This window comes from Carassius auratus, chromosome 11, assembly GCF_003368295.1.
Source record: "Carassius auratus strain Wakin chromosome 11, ASM336829v1, whole genome shotgun sequence".
Taxonomy (NCBI): Eukaryota; Metazoa; Chordata; class Actinopteri; order Cypriniformes; family Cyprinidae; genus Carassius; species Carassius auratus.
In genome coordinates this window covers 10,386,427-10,406,665 of record NC_039253.1, presented here as the reverse complement: position 1 = coordinate 10,406,665, position 20,239 = coordinate 10,386,427, and the positions used below count along the sequence as shown (strand labels likewise).

Here is a 20,239-nt window from a genome sequence, read left to right as displayed (position 1 = left end):
AATGTAAATATTATGTGACGGTTCTGGGAAGCGTTTTCACTCATATCAATGGAATTACACTCTTGAATATTTGCCAGTTCACTGATTCCAAACAGTCCTTAACCACATAACCCCTCCCTTGCTTCTTCATTTCTTCTCTTTCTTTTCCCCTCCAGCCTTGAACAAGTCTTAATTTGTTTATAATATTATTACCCAAAACTTTGACTTGCGTGTCACAGGCGCCGATGGAAATCAGGGAGTTTCTGAAGTCTGATTGGCCTGCTGCCTCACTCCGCACTTCCTGATTGGCTGATTGAATCATTCTTGTGCTCCAGGCTTGTCAAAGCACAGTCAGTGGAAGTGTTCATGTGAGGCATTCAGTCTGTCAGAATTCCTCAGCAAGTGGATACACATATCCAAGCATAAAAGAGTATTGCACTTTTTTATGTTACTGATTCACGCTTTCCCCGTACACTGTTCCAAATGAGTGTTTTTGAGCGTTTTTTTTCCATAATGTAGCGAGCAAGTGCACATGGTCGCCAACTTGGGAAGATTAGATAAACCATGGGCAGAAAATTGATTTATTAAAAAGCTCTGATTGGGGATTTAAACTCTTGAAATCTGGCAACCGCAACCATAAAACATTGTGGAGGCAATGAAAGATAATGCAAATGCCAAAATACATTGAAACATTTTAAGGATAAATAACCACCCAGCAAATATCACAGATGATTATGCTTGCTAAATGGAGAGAAGCAGAGATTGCGATCACAATTGAAATACAATTCATTGTGCAGCACTAAATATAAGAACCATTTGTGTAGTGGAAAAGGTCTAAGGTTGTTTATGGCTCTTCTTGAAACCATAGATGCCAGTAAAGATCTTTATTTATACAGTGTACACCTATGAGCTAGAAATGCTCTAATACTGTCCCATACTGTTCAGATTTACATTCAAACTTCTGATCTTTCTCAACAGGTTTGAATGTTGTTGAATGTTGTGTGTTTTATTCGTTGGAGCTATGTGCATGTTTTCTGTACGAGGGAGCTGGTCTCTCTCTTCTCAGCCAAGATTATATGACCATAGGGAAGCGTGAAACACAACACAGCCTCTTGCTCTCTCTCTCCTCTGATAAAGCATTTGGGGCATCCCGCTGGCTTTCTTTCAGCTTATTGATTTTTCCATTATTTATGTGTTTATTTATTTTCTAAACTGGCTCCCAGAGGGGTTTTTATAGCACTGGGGTTTAAATCACATTTTCAAGGCTCATAAAAGATCAGCGATACACATCCTACATCATTAATATCATTAATATAATATATATATATATATATATATCACACATTTTTTAACAATATACTGTAAATGTTACTGTCACTTTTGATTAATGTAATACATCCTAACTGAAAATATTAGTTGTTTAAAATAAAGTCTTAACTTACTTGAAAAGTATATTTATTTCTCTTTAATATGCATTATGATATTTTTCATGAGATATATTTTATACTTTTATTTGTATTTATATTTCATATAATATCATTTTAAATAAGGAATCAGTGTGTTAAATTAGAAATTATTACCCAGTCTCTGTGTTTATATTTTGGTATAGGTGCTTTGAGACTGTTCGAGTGACATGTTTCAAATTCTTGTGTATTTTAGAGCTCAAGAGAGATTTTTCTGGATCTGTTCCATAATTAGAAAAGTACAGATAATAGATCTCATGAGGGAGCTCAGGTGTCAGGTGTTGAATGCATATTCACTCACACCAACCCACACACACACACACACACACACACACACACACACACACACAGTATTGTGGCAGTGGTGAGCAAACATGCCTGTACAAACACAAATGTGACACCCAAACGTGCACACACAAACACACACACACCTGTGATGAGACTCATAAATCACTCAGGACACAAACAGGTTTAGTGACATGTTTGACTTAGCAGATGGTTTTGCATAATAAAGCTCTCTTTCCCTCAAGTTTTCACCCCTCCTGCTCTCCGCCTCCAATTTGTTCCTATTTGTTCCTCTTTGCACTTCAACAAGCTGTCAATTAAAAGCTTCGGTTGATAAATATGCTTTTGTTACTGCGTCAGTGTTTGATGTGTTTGCACACTCACAGACAATCACACTTTTCTGTTTGTACTTGTCGATACTATCAGTATGCTTTGCTATGTGTGTGTGTGTGTGTGTGAGGACGGGCCTGTAAAAGCGACCATTTTCCACAGCGCTCAGTAATAAATGCGAGTTAGTCTGTGGGTTCCTCCAGTCCGTCTGCTGTTTTCATACCCAGCGCTGCTGAATCACGGCTCAGCTGATGATATATCCATCTGGCCCTCATCTACTTCCTGTCACTGTGCCTCATTCACTTTTCTTCTTTCGCTGAGTGTCTCTGGAGTGGTCTGTATGTCGTCCCTCTAGGGTTGAGAAATATCCTTTTTCCACTGTGCTTTAATAATTCTTCTTTTTATTTCAGTACTGTACGGATGTCGTCTTCCCTCACGCTGAAACACATTGTAGACAGATTCTGCAAAATCAAGACTGTACTTCTGTTTTTCCAATACAGCTGCTCTTTCCATTGGCAATATTTTAATTTCAGTGTTCATTTTCTTGGATTTATTGGTTTCATTTCACAATAACTATTTACAGTGACCATCTCCTCTTTATCATTCATTTAACCTCTCTGCATGTCAGTCCTTCACCTTCTGTTTTAATATTTACATTTGTATCTTATGCCAAAAAACAATTAAAATAAAATTAATGTGTCTGAAGTGTCTAAACACTTCATTCATTCATCCCTTCCTTCCTTCTTTCATTGTCATTCAGTGTGCCTCTCCTGTATTGGTTTTTGATATTAATTTAATGCAAATATATTTATACATGAAGTGTGGCTGAAATGTCCAAATTCTTTCTGTTTTAACATTTATTGCTATTTATTATTTAAATTGTATTTATTACTTTTAAGATTAGATTTAGTTTTAACAAACTTGTTGTTGTATGGAAATTATTTTTTTATTTTTCAAAAAGTGTGCCTCTGTGGTCTTTCTCTTAAAAGCCACTTGGTCTCATATTGATTTAATGTATAGACATTTATACAGTCTGGCTAAAGTTAATTTTTTTTATTAGTAATATTTTGTTTTTATTGTTTTATTTAATAATTTTTTTTAATTATTCAAACAGACATTTTTAAAAAAAAAATTTTTTATAGAATTTATTTCATTATCAACATCAGCTTACTAAATCTTGTGCTTTCATACAACTGATGGATATAGTCCACTATTTAATTAACATATTTAAAAACCCACATTGGGTCACATTTTAATCAAGGCAGACTGAAAATGAATGTGATTTAAATGAATCCAATCGAACTGAATCAGATTTCAGACTGATCTCTGTTCCTTTCTCCTCTCATTAGTATTCACCCAGTAACGTCTGACCTATTAAAGCCATTTGTCAAATAGCATGCAAACTGTCCCCTGTCTAATCAAGCTTAATTTAAATGCATTTTGACATCTGTTTTCCTAGCTATCACACTGTTGGCCAGGAGCCTGACAGTGAAGAGCACTGCAGCATACTAATATTCCCACGGGTAACCCGTCACAAACAAGCAGCCAGCCCTATCTCTCAATGATAGTGTACCTGACAGTTCCACCTGCTGATATCGACACGGACAGCAGAGAGATTCTTTGATACACATCAGCCTGTTGTTGTTTGTCTGTTGTCTCCAAATTGACAAAAAACCACACACTCTACCATTATGGCTTGGTTTTGGTGCATTACAAATGCACTTCAGGGATGAAGTGTTATACTAATGTGCTTAAACTGATGTTGGTACTGCTGGTCAGCATTCAGATCACACGTGTTAAATGTGCTGTCATCCACTGGACCGACTGGCCTTTTGTCAGAAACCTGCTTTCCATCCCTCTGTCTCTCCATATCCATCATCCCCTCTGTCTTGTCAACCATTACGGCCTTATCAATATAAATCTGACCATCTGTGTTGCTCAGGCGCCCCGTCTCTGCCAGAAGTGTTAAACTTATGCATAAATCAGCTGTGCCTCGTTTTTGTTAGCAGATTCCTCTGAGCACGGAGACGCTGAATTTATCACGTAGGTAATAAAAGACAGGTGGCTGATTTTGGAAAAAATGCACAAAGACGTACACACTCCTCAGTGTCAGGTCACATTGCACCAATCTGTTCTTTGTTTTGAAACGGAGAAATGCCTGAGCTTTGGCAGTGCGCATGATGCCCATGCAGTGCTGCTTCATTGTGTTCGTTATGTTCATTTTTGTCAAATCTTTTGAAAGTTTTTCCAATTTAAGCCTATGAGAGCTTTGTTTTCATAGTCAGCCTTTTTGTCCTAAGAGTTGTTTCCAGTAAAGTGTTCTGGATGGAGCTCAGGAGCTAGGAAAACTGATCTGATGTTTGGTATGAGTGTGGAAAAAGACTGCAGATTATGGAAATTTATCATTTTTTAATTAAAGGGGCAAGTTATGCTACGTCGTAGTATTACTCATACATGGTATTTTTTATTCAGAATAACTCGCCCCTCATCTTTGTGTTGTGAAAATGAATCATTTGTTAATTAATACTGATTTTGTGGCGGTTATTTGAAGTGTTTTGTTGTTCACTGTCTAGCAAACACAATAACTGCATTCAGAAAACTTGGCAACCCCCTAACAGTCACTTTAAAAACTTTACCAACTACATACATACATATTGAAGCGTGTGTGATGCTCGCAGTGTTTTCAGCTTCTAGCGCTTCAATTTATACATGAAAACATGAACAAAATCTTTGAGAGTCACTTCATGAACATTTTACAATTTCTTTTGAGTCAAACTATCATCATATCATATACAAACAGAAACCTAAAGGTCTTCACAGCAACCTGTCAAAGTAAAAGTTCGGTTTAACTTGAAGAAACTGTAACAGTGTTAACAGAAATATTAGTGATAGTTATAATAGTAATAGAAATATTGCTTAATGTAATGATACTACTTCTACTACTACAAATAAAACATAGTTTTTAAAGGAATATTTACCAGGCATTTATTCAGCAGAAAGATATAAACAAATAACAGTATTCCTAAATAAAAAAAAATAAAAACATTTTTCATATATTTTGATAAAAAATCTATTAATTAAAGATGATTTTTATTATAATGAAACTTTTAAAATAGAATCCAGAAAATTAATGGAAAACAGAATTTGGTAAAAAAAAAAAAAAAAAAAAAAAAAAAAAAATATATATATATATATATATATATATATATATATATATATATATATATATATATATATATATATATATATATATATATATATAATTAAAATACATTTCATAGGGTCATAGAAATTACATTTTCATTGAATGTTTTATAAATTGATGTTTAATATTGTAAGAATCATGTTTTTCAGTTAATTAGAAATTATTTTGATCAATACAGTTTTAACCATTAATACAGATTCTAGAAAATTAAAACAGAAAAAAAGTGGAATTCGAAAAAGAAAAGAAAAATAAATTCATAGAGCCCTATACATAAAAACACAAAACACCATCCAGAATTCCCTAACAGCACCTTGGCATCCACTCACACCACCTTAGAAGCTACTTGGCCTGACAACACCCAAGTAAACATAAAGCATATGCTGTATCAATTCTCTCTCTCTCTCAAAACACATCAAATCAGCAACTCATTCAAAATAAATGACTTCCGGTCACTTTGTCACTGCGAATCGCTGTCTGGGTGAATAAGCTTTCTTGCTTGTAGCATGACCTTCATATGGATCAGATCTCTATTTTACCTCTCTCGCAGTCTTTCTCTGTCTCTCTCTCTCTCTCTCTCTCAGGATTTTGTCAGCCCACTGTTCAGCAGTACCATCGATTTCCTCTCTTTTAGCTGTGCTGTGCCTGATTGGGTGAAGAGGAAGATTTCTGCCACCTCTCCCTCTTTTGTGCTTTCTTTCTCTCTCTCTCTCTCTCTGACCACAGACTCTTCATTTATTTATCATCTCTCTCTTTCTGTCTTTCACACACTCTCTCTCACTCTTATACCTCACACTTCCAGACGTGCAGACATCAGTATTAAAACAGTTTGACACATGAGATAAATGGCCAGTGCTTGTGGTTGAACATGTTGCCACAAGTCATCCATTTTCTTTTACAGAAGACGCTAAGATATTTTTTTTCTCCCCTTTTCTCCCAGTGAACATCATCATGCCATTATTTTGGTTGCTCTAAAGGAGGTTTTTCATTAATGTCAAAAGTTTTTATTTCAGAACTGTGTGTAATCTGTCACTTTAAGACAGACTTTGTATCCAGTCTTAAGAGTAAGCAAAAATTCTTTCATTATTTTCCTTAATGTGATTCCAAGCTGTATGATGCATTTATTTAATTTTTATTTTTGGATGAAAGATGATACTTTTATAGTGATTTTTATCATTTTGTAGAAAGCTTTTTACTTCCATCATGTAGAAAAGAGCAGCTAGTATATTCATCAAAAGACAAAAAAGCCACAGCTTTGGAATGACATGAGAGTGAATAAGTGACAAAATAATTATTTTCTTTTTTTCTTCTTTTTGTTAGGTGAACTATTCCTATTCTCTGATCTAGCCTTTATTATAACTTTTTATGTCTTTTTATTTCAGATCCCATTCTCGCTGGTTCAGTTTCCACTCTGGGAGTACCTAAAGGTATGAATCTGCTCTCATTTCAATCTAATTTGACCTCATAAATTGCTCTAACATAGGAATAATGGCCTGGTAATGGTCTGACAAATTTACACCTCAATCTCCAAACACTTTGCCTCGATATCTGTTAATAACTCTCTTTTTAGGTGCTCTCAAAATGACGCTACATTTTATTGGTTGCCCTCAGCGGTGGCTAAGCGGAATCATAATTTTCGCGAGCCTTGAGTCTTAACCAACTGTCCATTTCCTTCTTCATTGTCTGGTCTGGGCCACATAAAAGTCGTTTTTCTTCCCAAAAAACGGGCCCAGTTTGTGAGGGTGACATCATGTCTCCAGGGCGAGAGCAGAAAATTCCATTAGCGCTCTTGGCCTAGCGACTGGAGCGAAGCGGAGATGGAGAGGCATTGGAGGACAATAGCACGTGCAGCTGTGGGCGAGCGTTAACCGCGGTTCTCGCTCCGTAATAAGGAGTGTCATTCATGGCCGCCTCTTTGTGACACGTTCAAAGGCATTCTCCTACTCCTTCATTCTTCCATGTTTTCAGCCTCTCTGGCCATCTGTGTGGAACCGTTGGAATGTGAGAGTCTTTGCTAAACTCTCTTTCAAAAGTGCATGGCTTTGAAAAGCAAGAAAGCGTAGATTAGACAATGGTGTGAGATGCCAGTGTTGGTTTTAAATGGCTGCTCTCGCTTCATTGGTTATTTTCAAGCATACCACACGTGCATTCGGTTTTAAATGACCTTGGAAACAAATGACAAAATTGACAAAAAATGAGTAAGATTTATTCAGCAAAAGGTTTTTATTCTGGACACAGATTTGGATATTAAGGGGTGACCTAGTACACTACCAGTGGATTAGAATTGAAATTCAGTGGTTTTATATTTTGGCTACAAAAGAGTAAGAGTGCAATTTAAATGTAAAATGAAAAAAAATAAATAAATCTGATATCAGTGTATTAAAGGGATAGTTCACCTAAAAATGAAAATGCTGTCAACATTTATTGTCTTTTTAAACCTGCAGACTTACTTTCTTCTGTGGAACATAAACATAAGATATTTTTAGAAAACTTAATGGTAACAAACATTGTTCTGTGGAACAAAACAAAATCAAGTCATAAAAATTTGCAATGACATGAGCTAACAGATTTTCATTTTTAAGTGAAAAATTCCTATACTTAAGAATAATAAACTAACAGATTGACAGATAAAGGAATACCTACCGTAAAATGTAGTTAAATGTAGCTATAAATAGTAAATTGATATTTCAGCTGCCGGTTGAAAGTAAAAAGAAAATGCAGTTCACAGATGAAACCCAACAACGAGCTTAAATGTAACATTTTAAGCACTACAATGAATAATTACAGTTTTATATATTTCCACTTGTCAACTTAATAAAAATATTCTACCAATATTGTTCCTCTGTGCCTTAATCGTTATAGCAGCAGTGTGTACTTCCTTTTTCTCAAAGAATTAAAGTGATTATTAAAACTTCATGCAAGCCTTGAGTCTACCATATATAGTGAAATAAAAATATTTTTTCTAATTGTGGGTAGCTTGAACCATTTCACCCTTATTTTAAACCATCATCCTTGCATCTTTACGCATGCATCTTTTCTGCTTGTCACATTCAGAGATGCATTCTTCGAGCGGCTGAATTGTTATAATAATAGAGTTTAAAGCAGATGAAGAGATACTGAAATACGTGTCCTACATGCTTTACACATGAAGTCTCTCAAAAGCACAAAAATAAGGCTCCATATCAGGATTTTCTTTGCTTTTTTTAATGAAAAGAGTTTAACGAACAGTTCTTTGCACGTTTTGTGTTGGGCAGCACACAAGCCTGGCAAGCATTTCACGTTGGGAAATCAAACCCCAAGTCTCACCAAACCAGTTCTCAAGTCATTCGCACCAAAACATATCTTAAGCCCCGGCATCTGAGCGACAGGCCGCAATAAACCATCTGTTCTCTCCAGCGTATCCCACAATTCCCAAAGTTTATCTACCAACAATCCCCTAAACTCGGTGCTGCTCTGTTACAAAACCACCGAGCAGCTGTGTCATTACATCAGCCGGCCATTTATTTCCCACCGTGCCCACTCAACTCGACGTTTATGTGTCATTGGATCAAACTTATTCCCATGATTAAGTGCAAGTGTGTCATGAGTGAGTCTTAGTTTGGTTTGAGTAATTGAAGCTGAAGTACATTTGGAGTAATGCCTGGTGGTGTGTTCCGGAAAACACGATAGTAAATAAATCCTTTAGTATGGTTAAAAAAAGGTCCATTTGTCCAGATAAATGTTTTTAAAATGATCTCCGGTATGTGCTGAGTTAAATAAAGGAGTTGAGTCAGACTTTATTATAGTTATTGAATGAAAAGTTCAAGCTATGTGGACGTGGCAGGTGTGGGTATAACATGCCAGTTGGAAAAATCAAGCAAATCAGGCCATTTCTTTATACCTAAACCACCTCATTTTCTATTTAGGCCCAAAATATTTCACAACTACCTGCAACTCGGTCCTCATCCACTGCCTGCTTCTGCTCTAAGAGTGTTTAACCTCCAGAAATCCTCTCACACTGCACCTTCACTCGCATATCACCAGCAGCTGCCAGAATCATATTAAACACACTGTTCCTGTCACACAAGGCTTCTCACAGTTCTTTATTAAACCTTACTACCCACCCTGACCATGTTATCAAGCTCCCCATCTTTCCACACGAACGGAGCCCACATGCTCAGGTCTACAAATGTCTCTATTCTCCACCTTTCAATGGTAAAAACAAAAAACAACGCGCACAAAAAAATAGACTCCATATCATACATTTTAAGACTCATGCATTTCAGTTTCTGATTCATTTTTTTTTCTTTTAATTTGAGTAATAGTATTGTTGTTCACATCAAAGACAGATTTTACTTCAGTTTTTTTAATGCATGTAATTTGTCTTATTTTGAACATTGCATATGTGTTAATTATTTGTTTTAATTAATTATTAATAAAAAAAATTGTTCCTTATTGTTTTTAATTAAATTTTAATTTTAATTGTAATTTAGTTACATGGAAAATTTGCAATTTAAAATGTATAAAAAAAATAGTTCAATTCAATTCATTAATAATATTTTACAATATTGCTATTTTAACTGTATTTTTGATCAAATAAATGCAGCTTTGGTGAGATTGAGACCTTTTTCTCAAAAAATCTAAATTATTCCAAACTTTTGACCAATGATGTACATCACAAAAGTCAAGTCAAGTCTGCTTTACTAATGAAGGTAATGAAAATCTGATACTAACATTATCGTGGCTTTAAAATGTTAATTTAATTATTTTAGTTTTTTTCGTCTTCTTAAATTAGATGCTATTTTAGTTTTAAGATTTAACATTACATGACAAAATATTAACTTCAATATTTAAAATATACCTTTTTGCATCAAATTTGCATTAATATAGAATCTCATCAAGCTGTTTCCCTTCCATGACGCTACTTGACATGAAAGGGTAAACTGACCATAAAATAAGAGAGTTTATGCTATAAAGTTTATGCCCATTATAGTGCCCACATTAGACTGCAACATTGAGAATGCAACTCATACTTGCATTGCATTATAAGGGCATTCTGATATATTTGAACCGCAGCATCATGTTATGAGTCATTTCATGTCATTTTGCTGATAAAATATAACAGCAGCTGAATGTAACACCTGTCTTAGTATTAAATGTAGTTCATGTCAGGTACATCCTGACATGTAGAGCTGTGGTCAGTCAGTTTGTTTTGAGGTGAACTTGCTTCCAGTTTGTTTTCAATGAGTGTGACGGGGATAAATGGATGTTCTCCAGCAAAAGCTCTTTGAACTCAAAAACAAAGACTCTTCCTTAATCTGACAGCTAATGAAACACATATGATGTACTGACGAAGAGAGCGTTTATGTGGTGTGTGTGTGTTCTTGTGCACAGAGCTGGAGGGGATCATTCATAATTATTTCATGATGTGCTTCAATTGTTTTCCTTTCTTTGCCATCAGATGCTCCTGGTCTAAGGCCGTTGGAAAACTTCAGCAATTATCTGACTGCAGCCTGGCTGCATAATGACTCCCACCAAACGCAACACAAAACCAGCAAATACGTGAAGTCACTGAAACTCCCTCCTCCGTCTTCACAAACACATTTCTCTTGAATTGACCGCATTCTTCCCCTCCTACACCTCTTTAAATACTCGGAGTTCAAACAACAATTAGCCATCCTAAAATTAGTACAAATTGTGCAGTTGACTGAAATCCTGTCAGACCTGTCTTACCGGAGGCAACAGATCACACCTGTACCGACTCGTCAACACAAAAGCTCTGCTCCAAAACCTAGTGAGTTGTCTGTTTATAGCCAAACATAAGCCAAAACATTTAATCCAAGATGGCAGATACACGACTGTTCAAAATGTTAGGAAATTTATAATTTTTTACAAAAGGTTGATATTTTAGACAAATGTGCTTTTAAACTTTCCATTAAAAGAATACAGAAAAAAAATCCCAGCATATCAGAATTGCAGAATGATTTCTGAATAATCGTGGGACGAGAAAAGAATAAATACATTTGAAAACATAAAATAGTTATTTTACTGTATTTCTGATCAAATAAATAAACACGTCATTGGCGAGCATAAGCAATTTCTTTCAAAAACATTAAAATATTAAATATGTATTTACCCAAATTTTTTAAAAAGTAGCATAGAAAGAAATATTGATTATGCATGTGATTATGTTTTGTTTGAAACCAAGAAATACTGATATTAACTTTAAATGAAATAAAAATAAACTATTTCACCTTATTTCACCTGTATTGTGATACGTTTATGCTTAATAGACTTTCTTTCTTAGCTTAGCAACATGCTAGCATCAAACATTATTTATGTGGAGTGCTGCTTATATTTCTAGCTGCGCTTGAGTGATTTTCTGATATTTTATTTCAGTTAGAATCCTTCTTTAGTAGATAGAAGAGCAGATGAAAAAGCAGCTCGCTAGGTTTTGGAACAGATCTGATGTCTTAGCCAGCACTAGCATCTTCCCTTTCGCACAATGTAGAAACGCTGTGCTCATCATAACCTTCCATCTGTGACTCTCATCAAAGCACAATATCGTTTTCCCCTCGTTTCTTGGAAAACCCTGAAACAGCATGAAAGACAATGTGTTTTCCAGGGACTGATAGAGTTTGCATGTGTGTACAATAGCACTTAGCTGTGGAAGTCAAGTCACGTTTATTTATATAATTGTATTATATAAATATATAAATTATAAAATGCATATTGTTTCAAAGCAGCTTCGTATTAATGGGAAATAAGTGTTAATATTATAAAATGCATCATTTATGAAACAAATTTAAGCAACTTAACATAGAGCAAAAAAAAAAAAAAAAAAAAAAAAAAAACTAAAACCAGCTTAAGATGGTTGGCTGGTTTAAGCTGAAAGTATCTGGTTTAAGCTGTTTTTAGCTGGTTGGTCAGGTGGTCTCCCAGCCTAACCAGCTAATGAAGTGGTCAGAACCCTCTAAAACCAGCCTTGAACCAGTTATGACCAGGCTGGAAGACCTGTTAAACCAACTTAAGCAGTTTTTTTTTTTTTTTAACAGAAGGCAATCATTATTCAGCTCAAGTCCTTTTAATGTTGATTCATTTCAGTTTAATAACCGTTTTATTGTAACAAAATTAGTGTTATTATCCAACTTAATTCTCTTGTCATTAATTCATCCATGCTAATGTTTTTATCTCATAATTTTTTTATCAAATTAACATAACTCAATCTTTATTATGACTAGTGCCGGACATCTCATCAAAGCTCAATAGCGTTTTCCCCTTGTCTCTTGGAAAACCCTGAACCAGCATGAAAGAAGATGTGTTTTCCAGAGAGTGACAGAGTTTGCATGTGTGTACAATACTGTAGCACTGAGCTGTGGAAGTTAGGCATGGTCAAGATTCCTTGCTTTCAGATTTTGTCACTGTTCCTTGTGGCTCTGATATCATTCTGGAGATGTGAAGTAGCTGTTCTGTAGCGTTCCCATACATGTAAACCCAAGGGCTTTGGGTGTTTCTTTTTTTTAATGACTGATCCTAAATGTTCTCTCTCTTTCTCTGTGTAGGCCGTGTGGTGGAGGAGGCAGGGGGGACGGCTGGACTCTTGGCAGGCGGCAGTGTGCGGAGCTCTTGCAGGTGTGTGGGATTAGCCTCGGCACAGAGGTCTGGGAAAAGAGAGTGAGGCAGAACGAGAGATAGGGAGTTGAGATGGGGTCCAACGCCAGGAATATCCAAACTTTACCCAGGCGCATTCCTGTTTAATTCCTCGCGGGTCAAGATGGTCACATCAGGTTGTTCACCAGCTGGTGTGCACCGACAGAGAGGGACAGAAACATCCAATTAGAGGTGGAGAGTCAGTAGGGGAAGTGTACAACCCTGACCTTTTGTTGCCCCACATCAGATTTTCTGTAACTTTCGTAGCTGTTGTCAGCAGTCATTGAGTTTACAAACTAGATCCAATGTCCAGGTTTATCCCGAGGGAGCTCAAGTCTGGCCCAGGGGCCCTTGCAGCTGTCATTTTGGAAAACATCTCCACCCAGAGTGATCACTCATCAGGTACTGGGACACAGTGACATAAACGAGGATGCTTTACCCAGAGGGGAAAGAACATGGCTGCCAGCCACGCCACCTGGAGAGTGATCTTGGAATTTGAGTTGTTTGTGCACATGTGCTGCTTTAGCACAGATGCATCGCTTTAGGTGGATTGCGGTTGTTAGCGTCATTGTGAAATCGCACAAACAAACGAGAATTGTGACGCATTGTATGGTCACGGTTGCTACAGCTGCAAGCCTCAAGGGTACAAATGAGAAAATCTTTTTTTTGCCCAATCTCTCTCCTATCCCACTATCGTTTTCTGGGTTAAGTACACGTATAAAAGGTTAATTGTTAAAATACACTACTTTAAAAGTATAGCCATGAAGTGTAAACATTATGTGGGTTAGCATGAAAGTAATGCACTAGAATTTAGGGTTGGGCGATGTCTACAAATTTGGCATCAGACGATGTCTACAGTGAAACACCGCGATGGGCGATGACATCCGGGGCGAGCGGAGGGGTTGTCCTAAGCGTGAATCCTCATAAGGGAAAACGACTAACGATTCCTAACACTGTATCTACACCGGATATGAGCAACGCGACATTGTGCGATACGTCAAAGTAATATAAAACGAATTATCTTTAATAGAGATTCATTATTAATATGTATGACACAGATTTCAAATGATTTTCAGTGGTCAGTTTGTCGCATTCAGTGTAGACAGTCTTTAGCTGATGCGGCGCGGCGCCACATGACAACTTTCGTGTCTGGTACCAGTGTAGACATGATGTAAGGAGAGATGACTGAGGATGATGGCGAATGATTTGCTGATCCTCAGTACCACTGACAAACATATAATCTTGTAAAATGTATGGTAAGTACTGCCACTCCATCGTATAAATAGAGTACGTGCGATCGCGAATCCTGACAGTAATAGTGAAACTAAAAAGTGGTTGTGGATTCAAAAGGTCTATCAGCCATCGGCATAACATCATTCACCCGAGGAGGAACAAAAAGAATACCAGGATAAAACATTTTATATAGAGAGAAATCCGTTAGGAGTCATGATGGTAACACGTAACCAGTGGTTATGTTAAAATAATGAGTCCAACTGCTTTTGTATATGATTTAGACAACTTTACCATTTTAATATCAAACTTTTTGTATGGAAGAATTTACTTAAGTTGAAAATGTATTTCTGTACATGTGATTCTTTGCTTGTTTTTACAACCTGAGGTCGAAATTCTGTTCTATGGTAATGGACAGCCTGAACATAGAGCATTTCTCTAAAGACACATCACTTGGGCAGCTTTTAATGGTTGGTTAATCAAGTAAAATCCGGGATTATGGGAAAACTTGTTTATACCAGCATTGGGGAGAGCGTGTTTAAAGCTCGAAGCAGTTGTTTGTCCTACTGCTATTAGAGAGGAGAGAGAACTCTTTCTGTTCTCATTCACGCCAAAACAAGTTTATGAATGTGCATAAGTGTTTACGAGTGCTTGACGTTGCCAGACTAGTTTGAAAAATTCATCCGCATTTGCTCTTTTTCTCCAGAGCGTTTCCATCGGGTGATCAGGGCTGATGTCATGCCACATATTTACATTTATGCTCAGTGGTAATTATAACATGATTATCACTGTAATTAGTGCTTGTTTGTGTTTGTGTGCTGATACATATGCACGATGCATCTCTTTCCAGGCGGAGTAGCAGCGTTCGTCACGACTCCGCTAGATGTTGCGAAGACTTGGATAATGTTGGCTAAGGTGAGACTTTGAAACTGTTGTTTAAATCTGTCTCCTGATGCCTCCCAGATGCAGTGCACGGTGAACAAACAAAAGGCCCTAATGTAGACAAAAGAGAGAAGAAAAAGCGCCAGTAGACACGCAGCTTGATCCAATCGCAGGGTCATCCAGGGACGCAACCGGCGCACAAATGCAGTCCTCTTACTGTCTTCTGTCCAGTCCAGATTCAAAACAGGCAGAGCTGTGCATGTTAGATGTCAGAAGACGTTTGTATATTTAAGAGTAATTTCCAGTTGTCTATGGCCTGGAACGGAACTGCACTTTAGAGCTTGGTATCTGCTGCAGATGCTCTATTCCAAAACCTAGGCAGCATTTGAAGCCTGACACAAAGGCTGTCCTAAAACCATAAGCCACTACAAATTTCAATACAAACTCCAGTCTAATTTTGGTGGAATTCTAAGGCAGCATCACATGTTAAAAGAAAGGCATTTTTTGCATTCTATGTCAAGCACAAATTTACAGACTGTTGGCTTATATTTGTTAATCATTTGCTTCTGATTTACCTATTTTTAGAGTTTAAACAGAAAAAAAATAAAAATGTTTATAGGAGAAGTCACTGTGATGTGATGAGTGATGTGTTTTATTTGATGAGGGACATGCTTCAGGTCATCACTTCAGCTTGCCTTGTGATTTAGTTTTTTTTCCATCTTTTGACCAATCAAAGAAATAGAGACCTCATGTTCAGGCAGGTCTGCTGAACTTTGTGTGTTTTGGCCGACAGACTCTCTCCAGGCTGTTATCCAAGCCCTGTGGGGAACTGCAGTGGACTGGGCTGCTCAATGTACAGTCAACTCGTCAACTGAAACTCTGAAAAATGAAAAACGAGCCTAGTCTAAATATAGAGCCATCAAAATTAGCCTCAGAATGTGGTGTTTGCTCATGCAAAACACAGTTGTTACGTTAACTCTCCTTCAAAGTTCCCTGATATAGATGGCTGTTTTGAAGATGGTGCTGTGGGATTGTAGGAGAGCGACTATAAATATAGATAGATTAGAAAGGGGAGCTGTTGAACAGGTGGAGACGGGTAGAGTATACCAGGGACTGAACAGAATTGAAAGGAAGACAAAACAATGTGTGTGTTTACATGTTTGACAGGAAGCTTAAAGACAGAGCATCTTTCATTATTGCTATGTTTTGTCTTTGTTTTTTAGGCTGGGACCAGCACAGCCAGTGGAAACATCCCAGAGGTTTTGTATGAGGTGTGGAGGAGCCGAGGAATACCTGGGTGAGAGTAAAAAAAAACTGCATGAGGACTGATATTGTAAACCACAATCAACAATTTTTAAGGACCTTTCAACCTTGGTTCTTAAGATGTTTTTTCCCAGTGCACTGAATTATGGAGTATATATACACACTATAATGTGTGTTCACAAATTTCTTATGATTATAGAATTCTGAGGAAGAAAAATAAACAACAACATTGCTTTTAACATGTTAGTTAAAGTCAGCATATTTGAATTATTTCTGAAGGATCATGTGAAACTGTAAAAATTCAGCTTTACATCACAGGAATAAATTTTATATATATGGAGCTGTAATTCATTCACATAAGTATTTCTAGCTTCAAATCTTTTTCCAGGAACTCTTCATTGAAGTTCTTTGTTTATTTATTTATTTTAAGAAAATTATGAAAAATTATGAAAAGGCTAAGCTCATAAAAAAAGCTGTCAGTCACTATTGTTTTGCGCACAGAAATACCCACAAGTGATCGTGAATCTCACTTCTGATAATAAACATTCCTCTCTTCATCTAAAACTTGTCAAATTTTTTAGGCAGAACACTCATGAAACTCTATGACTTCCAAGAAATTCCTAAAATCCCTTCCCAGATTACAATATTCAAAACTCTGAGAGAAGCCAGGGCTAAAAAAAAAAAAACAGAGTGGGCGAAGCAGCCATGCTTTTCAGCAGTTTCACTACTGCATGTCTTGTACAAATTGCCCGGCTTTAAAGCTGTAATTACTGTAATGGCTCCAATTGCAGACTAGTGAAGCCAAAAAGTGCTTCCATGTGTGTCAGAGCTCTTGCGGAGAGCTTCTAACCACACCAACCAAAACATGGGCAATCAAGGCAGCCGTCCGCTTGTGAGTTAACCTTCCTCAAAGCTTTGAAGTTCTGTTACCCCAGCCCAGACTACCCATGCGGCTCCCATGTCCGCATGCGACTCGGCTTTGCTAAGTACTCCAGGATGATGCAGCAGCCTGCTGAGAGAGTAATGCTAGCAATGTTTGCAATGAGCATGTTGCAGTGAGCTCATAATGACCGGCAGTTGTAGTGAAATCAGTTGGAGCTTTGGTTAGATATAGTGTAAGTTGCTTCCTTTGGAGCATTGCAGTGGTGTATGACCTGCCTCTGATCAGAAATCTACTTTAGTACGCATGCAGTATTTATAGAGGCATTAATAGCGGTGTTATAAGACCTGTCCACCGCTGACTGATGGCCGATCGTGGCTGGGCAGGGTGGTGATGTCACAATGCGCTCATCTGACTGTGTCACAACTGTTTTGTCAAACAGTATGTTTAATTTCCTGTTGTAGCAGATCAGGATGGTTTGTAGTTTGATAGCAAGTACCAGTAATAGATATGAATGCTTTGGGTTATTATTAGTGATGCTGTCAGGCTTGTTGTTTACTGTGAAACAGTTAAAGGAAATCTCCCAAATGTATCTCTACATCTAAAACATGTCTTTATAAGTTCGCAATGTTGTTGTAGATGAAATATAATGTAGATAACATTGAATAAATATTTTTTCGTCAGGTTTGATACTGATTTATCAGTATACCCTTTAACCTTTCTACTTAAGAGTAGAGTCTTACACATCCATGTTTGTAGTTTTTTATAACACATTTTAATTGTTTGTAGTCCTAATGGAGTGTGAATATCCAAATTTCCACCATTAATAGTAATCCATCTAGGTACTTTGTGATACTAGTTTCAGTATATCACGATTTACACACTTATTCTAATTTCAGATGGATAGTATGCAAATAGTTGTTTTTTTTTCAGACTATTCTTGAACTATTGAGTCATTAACAATAGGCAGTTATATAAATGATTAAACAGAAATATTCTGAAGTAATTACAGCGATCCGGTGGTTCAAGTCCGCTTTTTCAGAAATTTTTAATTAGAATTAAGAGTTCTATAAAGGCGTGCTCAGATTTTACAAGTAAAAATGATCATCTTTAATTCCAACATCATATCCAGTAATTCCTGCGTGAATGATCTTTATACTACACTGGTTGCTTTGTATGTTTTTATGCTGTTCATTAGAAAATCGGTATGTTTACTTCATGCATGCAACGCTCCATTTTTCTTCAGAAAAGGTTCAGTAGTTTTATGAAATTCCTGTTACACATATTTGTGGTTTCCATTGCAGAAGCACACATGCAAGGTTTCACATTTCTCTTTTAGTACACAGTTTGAAATCCCACCCCACGCCGCACAGACAAACTGTCAGAATGCGTCCTTCCTAATTCGTTCCAGGATGAGTGTGTTTGCTCACAGGTCCACACACACAAGCTCACTCTGACATGGCATCGCTCTATAAAACACATGATCCCAGCAGAAGCATGCTGAAACGTTGAGTTCTGCGAATCCCTGGAATAGTCACGAGATCCCTGACATGCTTGGCACCTTGTACAGCTTTGCAGTTGACAAAATTGATGTATTAGTGGTTACACCACTCGTGACCTTATTTCTAATTTTAGATCCAACCCACCCCCACTTTCCGACCACCATTATCCCCCACAGGTGCCACGCCGAAGGACTAAGTGCGACACCTGTTTGAGAAAGTTTGAAAATATGAAGATTGAGAAAAGTTGAGCAGGATGAAACAAAACTAGTGCGGGAGGACAAGAAAGTAAGTGAAGGGAGCCAAAGCGAGAGAGTGCTGGGGGTGTGCTGGGAGCTTGAGGGACGTGTGTGGATGTCATCTGGCCATCAGTCATGCGGAGAGGCCCCCGGGGGCCAGTGCTTATACCAAAAGCAGCTGCGTGGAAAAGAGCCTTAGGAGACTACAGTACTTTCATGGCCTGTCGCATCCTCGAACCTCTCCAACATCAACAACCCCTACACTGCACATTCCTGCTCAAACGCTCCGTACTCTGTCAAACAACACACTGTCAGCTGAGAAAGACTGAATACTTGTGTTATCGAGCGTAGCTAATGTTTTATTTTATGCTGCTCTGTAAATTTCATCTAACAAAGTTACATCCAAGCTGATGTTGCAACTGTGTGTATCTAGTTTCTGTCCTTGGAGCTGTCAATAATGATTTAATTGAATGATTCTTTTAGTCCGATTCTTTTTTGATGAAGAAATATAACTTAACTATATTATGCTAAACAAACACAAATGTGGTAAAAATTTGGTTTAAAATATATTACTGAGAGAACTCGTTTTGTGAATCTTTATGTACAAGTTTTCAAATGAACAACTGGCCATTCGCATCATTAATGTAACTGTAAGATTTATTCAACGCTATCTCACGACCAATTCGTACGTATTTTACGAGGTGGCTTATTCGTATGAATTTGTACGACCTCACTCGTACGATTTTATACGATTTGTCTAAACCCCAGTGACGGTTAGGTTTAGGGGAGGGGTTAGGTGTAGGTCATTCGTACAAATTCATACAAATTGTTAAACTCGTAAAATATGTACGATTTGGCAAAAATCCTATGAATTTGTACGAGTGTGGTCGTACGATTTCGTACAACTAAGCCACCTTGTGAAAAATGTACGAATTACCGTGAGATCAGGTTGGATCTATTTTAGGGATTTGATCTGCTTAAAAGAATCAACTTTTAAGAGTCACTCATCTGGGAATTGAATTGTACGTTTTGACTCACTAAAAAGAACCGTCTTGTAAGAGTTATTCAGAATCGAACTGTACTGTTTGTGCTGTAGGTTTTGACTTACTACAAGGAACCAGTTCATAAGAGTCATATGTTTGGGAATTGAACTATTTTGGTTGTGCTGCATGTAAAATCCCACTAAAAACAACCCGTAACAAGAGTCATTTGTTTGGGAATCTGACGATACTGTTTATGCTCTATGTTTGGGTTTTGCTAAAAAGAAATTATGCATGAGAGTCCTACGCTTAGGAATCAAATTGTTCTAGTTTTTCAGTATGAGAGTCATAGATTCAGGAATTGACCTATTTTGACCT

At 37.1% G+C, this 20,239-nt stretch overlaps 1 protein-coding gene across 3 annotated transcripts in view; it reads left to right on the top strand.

Moving 5' to 3' along the window:
- The window catches only part of slc25a26 (solute carrier family 25 member 26), a 44,267-nt gene that overhangs the window by 22,749 nt on the left and 1,279 nt on the right, over positions 1-20,239 (top strand). For 2 of the 3 annotated variants that reach the window (XM_026275363.1, XM_026275362.1), the window contains exons 6-9: positions 6,642-6,686; positions 12,801-12,870; positions 14,969-15,033; positions 16,224-16,297. In XM_026275363.1, the coding sequence (XP_026131148.1) occupies positions 6,642-6,686; positions 12,801-12,870; positions 14,969-15,033; positions 16,224-16,297 (254 nt within the window). Of the gene's footprint in view, positions 1-6,641; positions 6,687-12,800; positions 12,871-14,824; positions 14,886-14,968; positions 15,034-16,223; positions 16,298-20,239 lie in introns of all 3 variants that reach the window. The other variant, XR_003293245.1, reaches the window with a different exon arrangement.